The sequence below is a fragment of the Phalacrocorax carbo genome, chromosome 1 (assembly GCF_963921805.1).
Source record: "Phalacrocorax carbo chromosome 1, bPhaCar2.1, whole genome shotgun sequence".
In the NCBI taxonomy this organism is placed as follows: Eukaryota; Metazoa; Chordata; class Aves; order Suliformes; family Phalacrocoracidae; genus Phalacrocorax; species Phalacrocorax carbo.
This window is the reverse complement of record NC_087513.1, coordinates 101875230-101882882: the sequence shown is the minus strand read 5'-3', so window position 1 is coordinate 101882882 and position 7653 is coordinate 101875230. Positions and strand designations below refer to the sequence as shown.

At 51.3% G+C, this 7653-nt stretch overlaps 1 protein-coding gene across 3 annotated transcripts; it reads left to right on the top strand.

The window, feature by feature from the left end:
• ADPRH (ADP-ribosylarginine hydrolase) lies at nt 1–7624 on the top strand. 3 transcript variants are annotated; one of them, XM_064469289.1, is made up of 4 exons: nt 1–272; nt 984–1330; nt 4956–5316; nt 6072–7624. In XM_064469289.1, exons 1-4 carry the CDS (start codon nt 238–240, stop codon nt 6457–6459), a joined length of 1131 nt encoding a protein of 376 aa, XP_064325359.1. In that variant the 5' UTR covers nt 1–237; the 3' UTR covers nt 6460–7624. The 3 variants fall into 3 exon arrangements, with proteins under 3 accessions (XP_064325359.1, XP_064325368.1, XP_064325350.1); XM_064469298.1 differs by lacking the exon at nt 1–272 and adding an exon at nt 282–581; XM_064469280.1 differs by lacking the exon at nt 1–272 and adding an exon at nt 673–810.
• Nucleotides 7625–7653: the final 29 nt, after the last annotated feature.

Genomic DNA, 7653 nt, shown 5'->3' with positions numbered 1-7653 from the left:
CCTCCCCGGGGCTGGGGACAGGCAGGGTGGCCGGTCTCGGCCGTGAGGAGAGGGAGAGAGCTGGGGTCCTCCCAGGGACCGTGCCGGGGTCCTCCGGGAGCGCCAGCACCGGGCCCGGCGGCGCCGGCGGGCACGGAGGGGCCTCGCCCCGGTCACACCGCCCCGGAAGGCCGCGGAGGGGGAGGAGGCTGAGGGAGGCAGCGGCCGCCGAGGCCCGCGGCCGCCCCACCGCACCCCATGCCCCGGCCGCCCCTGTTCGCAGGGCTGGCTGCGTAAGTATCCCCGAGCCGCGGCCGGGGCCGGGGCCGCCTCCCCCGGCGGCGCGGGTCCCCCCCGCTCGGCCTCGGCCGGCACCGCTGTCCTCCCCCGCCCCCGTGAGGCGAACCCTGAGGAAGAGCGTGGCTTTTTGGGGGGAGGCATCGCTGAAAATACCCCCCGAGACAGCCAGCTCTGCCTGTTCGGGCGCCTGCTGTTGCCCAGAGCCCTTGCACAGCAAAGCCGGGCATCGCCCTGAGCCCCTGTGCTTATCGCCTCTGCCAGGCCCTGCTGAAACAGACGAGCTGTGCCTCGTTATCCGCAGGGTACGAAAGCTGCTGGGAGCTGCTCTAACCTCCTTGCTGGCAGTGCGCTCGAAAAGGCGGTGAACATAGCCTGCATGCATTCAAACTGCAGCCCTGCCCTGGCTTTTTGGTCTTTGACCCGGCTACGACATGCAGCGTTGCCCTGGGCTGCTGCCACCGCCCCGGGAGGACATGGGTCTCTGCCCCTGGCCCGGGGCTGGGCTGCCCGGGAGCTGCCAGACACTTACTGGTGGGTGCTCACAGCTGGAGGTCTGCGGGGAAGCCCGTGCTTTGAAGCAATATATCCCCTGAGGGAGATGCAGGTGCTAAGCTGGGTATCCAGCCTGCTGGAGCTTAGCAGTAGAGGCTCATACAGAACTGGGAAATATGTTATTTTCAATCTCCCTCTCTTCTTTTTCATAGTGTTTTCTGCATTGGAGCAGTCCTGGGGCAAGAACTGTGTCCTAAGGCAATGGAAAACTACGTGGCGTCGATGGTACTGAGCGCGGTTGGTGACGCGCTCGGCTATTACAATGGGAAATGGGAGTTCCTGGAGAGTGGCCTGGCCATCCACAAGGAACTGGAGGAGATGGGGGGGCTCAGCAACCTCAGTGTCCAAGGTTGGAAAGTCAGCGATGATACCGTGATGCACTTGGCCACAGCTGAAGCCCTGGCAGCTGCTGGGAAAAACCCACGTTTAGAGCATCTCTATTCCCTGATTGCAAAGAACTACAAGGAGTGCATGAATGATATGACGGGCAGAGCTCCAGGTAACCCCACTATAATGCTTTCTGGGCAGGGCTGGCCTCTCACTAACCTCTCTCCCTTTCCTGCAGCTTCGAGCTGAGGCTGGTCCTGGCTCTGCTTTTGGCTGTTTATATTGTACTTCATGTAAAGGCAAAAGTTTTCCACACTCAGTACCTGCTTCAGGACAAATGAAGAGGATAGAATAAGGCAAGCTGTAGTGGCTTGGGCTTCTCTTGAACCAGATGAAAAAGGTACTGTTTTGCCCACATTTCCAAAAACGTAGTTAGAGGCGAGTTTGAGGCTTGGCCTTGAACTCAGGGGAAGGATGCTCGCTTTTGTGCTGGGGATGTAACTTTTCCTACACTCAGTGGATGAAAAATGCAAATTCATCTATGTATAATGCATACCCTGAGATGCTGTGTTAAAGCAACACATTTAAACAGGTAATTAATACAGAACTTCTCGTAATAAATGCAATCAATTACACATAAAATATATTTAAAGGCACAAAGATCCTTGCTTGGAATAATTAAGTTTATTAAACCCTAAGTCTGCTTTTGGCTAGCTCTGCATGTCTGCTTTCTGTGCCAGGACAGTCGGGACACAATCATCTTTTCTGAACCCTGTATTTTCACCGTCTCTCCTTTCTGTGCATAGACACAATGGCGCCGAGTTTGGGTCACAGGCAGCAGGGGCTGGCAGCGCGTGGCAGTACTGAGGAAGGGCGCCTGGACAGGCTGCGGTAGCCAAACCTTATGCAACATATTCTTGTAGTTCCTAGTTCTGCCAGGGCTGCTGACCCAGCTCTTCCCTGAGGACCCTGTCTGCCTCTGCGCTCATGGCACAGCCTCTTCTGGATGCGTGATTTAAACTTGGAGCTACTGAGCCTCAGCCTCTGACTAGTGCAGGCAGCGTGAAGTATCCAGGAAACAACTCAAATTCAGCAATCCTATGCAAGGTTTATGTATCGAAAAGAAATTGCCTAGACATGCGTATCTGGAGCAGCCAGAATATATCAAGAATGTTCTGGCTTGGCACTAAACGTGGGAAAGGCCAAATCCTGCACTGCTTTCTTAGGGTCACTGAGCATAGCATGACAGACCTGTGTATTTCCAAGGCAGACCAGGTTGGAAACTTGAGCAGGAATTTATTCTGCTTACCTTTCTACAGTGTACCACAGTACCTCTTACCCTCGTGTAAAGAACTAAATTATCAGTGTTCTTTAACACAGATAGTCTCAGTTGTTGGAGTAGCCTAATTAATATAATATTTAGGAGGGGGCAACAATGACTGCCAGGATAGCAGAGTTGGTAGGTTAAATTTCCGAGAGACTCGCTGCTGTTTCGGCAAAGGAGCATCTTGTAGTTTCCCTAGCTGATGGGGTCTGCCAAGGTGGGCTAACCATAGCTGGCAGTGAGACAGCACCTGGAAACTATTTTTGCCTCCACTGTCTAAGCTTGTTGACTAAAACCTGAGATGAAAGGAGAAGAAGCTAAAATTTAAATGTTAGTAATTAATAGTTAAGGATAATAGCACACCTGCTACAGTCCTTTTGTGAGTCACTGAGCTGCAATTTGCCCAAAAGCAGCTCCCATTTGGAAGTGAAGGATTTTAAAGTAAGTTTGCTATGGACGCTAATTGGAGTGACAAGGAAAGGTCAGCTTATGTAGCTAAACAAAGAAAAGCAACTTATTTAGTGGGTCCATGGTCACTTAACCTCATAAAATTTGGGGGGAAAGTAACATGGAAAGAATATGGAAGGCTGTTGGGAATGTTCTTACAACAGTGTGCTGGAGTGCTCCTGCTGCAGCCGCAGGAAAGGTGCTCAGCTCCCAGAGATTAAATCCTGACACTTAACAGTTTAATGCCCACTGATGGATAACCAAAGGGAGTAACTAATCCACAGCCTGAAAAACTGTCCGCAGTCTGGAGTCTCCCTGCCATATTGATGAATCCTAATGATAGAAGTTGCATGTCAGTAACTTCTTTCGGCAGTTCAGAGTAAATGGATTTTAACTAAGAACATAACCCGTGATGATGCTCTTCTGGCCAAAGTACGTACTCACTGGGAAATTGCAGCTCTTAAGGCTGAGAATGGAAAGTTGCTGCTGCAACTTTTACCCAACAGAGAAGAGATTCCCCCAGAACGGGGGGGGAAAGTCACATTGCTCACCCACACAAGGGAGTCCAGATCTGAAAACCAAAACCCGCAGTAACAAAAGGAGTCCCACAACATTATGATTCACCAGACGGCCACGGCAGGGTCCCTCAAGTATGCAGTCCTATGAATGTGCTGGACTGACAAGTGTAGTTTCTGAAGAAGCAGCACTGGAAGAAGCAGGGTTGTGTCTTTAAAAAGTAAATGACAGAACTATGAAGGAGATGGAGGTGGCCAAGGAGTCACGGTGTGGCTTCCCACCAGAAGAGAGGCAAAATTGGACTGGTGTGTCAGCTTGGAGCAGGAGAAAATTGAGGAAGAGGGACAAAGTATATACAGTCTCGATTAGCGTGGTGCATGAAAAGTGGTTATTTCTTGTAATGTATGATCTAGAGGGGAACTTAAGGAAATTTTTCAAATGTCAGTTTAAAACAAAAGGAAATGCTTTGCCTAACAAAATGATGGCTCTGGTTACCATGGGATGTGAAAGGAGTCTGAAGGCATGAATGGTTTCAAGCTCAGGAGACCAGTTCATGGTGGCTAGGTCCACGGGGGGTTATGGAACACAACATTTTGGATCGTCTTCTGACTCAACCAGGCTGTGCTCCTCTCTCTGCTGGAAGCCAGGTGGGTCTTCCTGGGGAGACATTGTATTTGTGTCATTTTTTTATAGTCTTTGCATATTTATCCATTAGTGGCTGTGTTTGGAGATGAGCTAGTGGGCTGGACAAACCTTTGGTCTGACCTAGTGCAGTTGTTCTTTGGCTTATTGAAGAGGAGCAGAGTAAAGCCAGTTATGCAGACCGTGTTGTGGTGATGGAGATACTACATTCGTCGCTTTCTGACAAACGTAAACTGCAGGAAGGGAGATCTGTGAAACATTTCCTGTCAGCAAGGCAATGGGTAAGATTCTTGGGGAGCATGTGGGGCCGTTGCCTTTAAAAGGTCCTGTAAAGAAGCTAAGCAACTGTCAGGAAAAACCGCAGAGGTACTCAGACATGCCTTGGATCAGGGATCGATGTGATCTGATGGCACTCCAAACCTCCTTTGTATTTATTTATGTCTATCTAGGTATCTAGATAAATGGGTACATAATATACCTAATATATAGAGTATATATGTTTTATAGATAAGTTAATAAATAACATAAAGTGTTAATATAAACAATGTAAATTACATAAATCAGCAGTGGAATGTTTTTTACTCCCCTAGACTTTTAAATTATTTTCACAAACAGGAATTACCAGGTCTGCTTGGGACTACGCAGGATGTACCGGCACTCTGAGGCAAGAAACATACGTGAACAGACAACTGATGTTTTCACAGAGAAGCCCGAATCCCTTACAGGGAGAAATGCTTCCTTCCCTGCTACCCTGCCTGTCTTCCCTCTGTTCCTGAGCTGTGCGACCCTGTCGCTTACTGACGTGTGTTTCTGTTTCTTTTTTTTTCTTTCCTTTCTTTCTCTCTCGGGCTCTGCTGCTTCCATCCAGGTGCCACATGTAAGGAAAATGCACTGAAGCTGGATCCGGGGCGGCCAGACGGCTGGAGGATCCCGTTCAGCCCCCAAGCAGGAGGCTGCGGGGCCGCCATGCGCTCCATGTGCATTGGGCTGCGTTTCCGCCGCCCTGCTGAGCTGGACACCCTGGTGCAAGTCAGCATCGAGAGCGGCCGAATGACCCACCACCATCCCACCGGCTACCTGGGGTCCCTAGCTTCGGCCCTCTTCACGGCTTTTGCGGTGAACGGCGTGCCCCCCCCAGCCTGGGGGAAGGGCCTGCTGGAGGTGCTGCCGCGGGCGAAAGCCTATGTGCGGGACACTGGCTTCTTCGTGGAGGAGAACATGGGGCAATGGTGAGCTGCGCTCCCAGCACTGGGTTTTGTTAAAATAAACCGCACGTACGAGAGGGTGAGCTCTGTTTATGCATAAGCTTCAGTAATCCCATTATGGTGAACTCCCAGAGCAGTGCAGTACATGCATGCCGTGGGATTGAATCGATTCAGGAAGTCTCTGAAGTCCCTGGGGGAAAATACCTCTAATTTATTTTAAAAAAAGTAGTCAGGTTGTGTTTGGGTCATGTAGTCGTGACATTTTTGGATCCAGTATGAGGTAGCTAGACTTGTCATCTCAAGCAACCGTGATCTGATGAAAGGTGGGAAGCAAGGCTGGGGAACAGGACCAGACTTAGGGCTGAGCTCAGTTTGAAAGTTATAACCAAATCTGGCTGCAGATTCAGTGTGGCTCTGTGTGCAGGGGCACACACAGACCGGGGTAGAGGTACTCTGAATTTGGGAGGATGACTCAGTTCTCGCTCTGAGCCTTTGAATCCTGTGCAGCACGACAGCAGCAGGTGCTGGGCTGCCTTCTCCCATGTGGCTGGAGGGAGGGGAAATCTAACTCACTGAAACATGTCCTTGTGCCTCTTACTGTAAATCATGTCTCTAGTCTGACAGATGGGGGATGCCTACCATTTTGCTGAGCCATTGCTCCGAGCTCTTGACGTGGCACGTTTTCAGCTGGGGCCCAGAGCGCCTGTGGGGAACTCGGGTATACGCTTCTGCTGTGGGACATCTTTTACAGCCCCTCCATCTAGTCCCCTGTTTTCCAGGCATTACTTTGAAGAGCAATGGGAAAAATACCTGGTGGAGAGAGGCATATCAGACAGGGGCTCGCTGCCCACCTTCCCCCCCAAGTACGGCGTGGAAGAGAGAGACTCGTTCTACACCTCCCTCAGCTACGATGGCTGGGGGGGCAGCAGCGGGCACGACGCCCCCATGATCGCTTACGACGCGCTGCTGGGCGCAGGGGACTCCTGGGCAGAGCTGGCTCACCGGGCTTTCTTCCATGGGGGCGACAGCGACTCCACCGCCACCATTGCAGCCTGCTGGTGGGGGGCCATGCACGGCTTCCGGGGGGTCAGTGCCTCCCTCTACACCCACCTGGAGTACCGGGACCGCCTGGAGCAGGTGGCCAAGGACTTGTACCGCATCGCCTAGGCGGGGGGGCAGCAGGGCCCCCCCAGGGGTGCAGTTACACCACCCACCGCCCCTTGCTCACGCAAGGTTTTCCAAACTCAGTTTGCAAACCTGCTGGATTAAAGCGTGCGAGTGAAAGCCAGAGCCAGGCCTGCTTTTTCTGTTTGTGTGTGTTGGCTTCAGCGCAGAGGCCATTTTGGAGCTAGCAGCTTGGGGCTTGTGGGCGGTGGGTGGGGGAAAAGCAGTTAGAAGGGCGTTTGATGGGAGCATGCAACAGTGCATCTGTCCCTCGAGCAGCCAAGCCCTGAGACACCCCTCCTCATCAGCATGGTGGCTACACATTGTCTGGTCCTCAAGGGAAGAAGGAGCACCCGCTGCAGCATTGCTAGCGATGCTCCAGCGGCAGGACAGGCAGCAAACCCCACACAAGCTGCCCCGAACTAGGGTCCTGCCTGTAGGAGCATGCCAGAGGGGGTCAGAGCCGCACGCCTGGCGGCAGGGTGCGTACGTGGGCTGGCCCCAGCAAACCCATGATGGCTAACCCATGCTCGCCTGCCCCGTATGGCTGATGGGGCTTGCCGGGGACACCGCTTGCCATCTAGCACTGAGCATGTGTAAAGCTAAAACCTTCGGTCCTTAGCACAGAGACCATAGCAGGTACAGCCTGAGACGGCCTACCGGGGGCGGGGGGAGCAAACAGTCCGTTGTGTCTTGGGACAACAGTTTCCTCATGCAATTATTTTAGAAGAGGGTATTTTTTTTTGTTTGTTTTAAATGAATGTGGAAAAAACCCAAACCCAACCTGACAGCTGCACTGGCAGTGCACTTTGCACACTTTCACAGCACTTTTTTTGCTATACAGGTAAGAACGTATTACACTACTTCTCTAATTCAGTTGATGGGGGAGTTCAAGACTACTGACCAAACCCTTACTCAAGGTAGAAGTGGGTAATGAGAATTAAAAGGTTGTGTTTTACCTCAACTTCAGCAACTTCTGTAGTGAACTATACTCTGCTTACATCAAAGTTACTAAAGATTATTTGCTTAGCATTTGCTGTGGATAATGCTGTAAAAAAATACTTTTTTTTCCTCAATCCAGACTATGACATGGCAAAGTACTTACTGTTTTCAGAGCAATTTCAAAAATTATGTATCCCTGTCAATAAGTAGCCCTGCTGTGTCTCTCAAATGTTGTATTCTATTATGGGATGGATT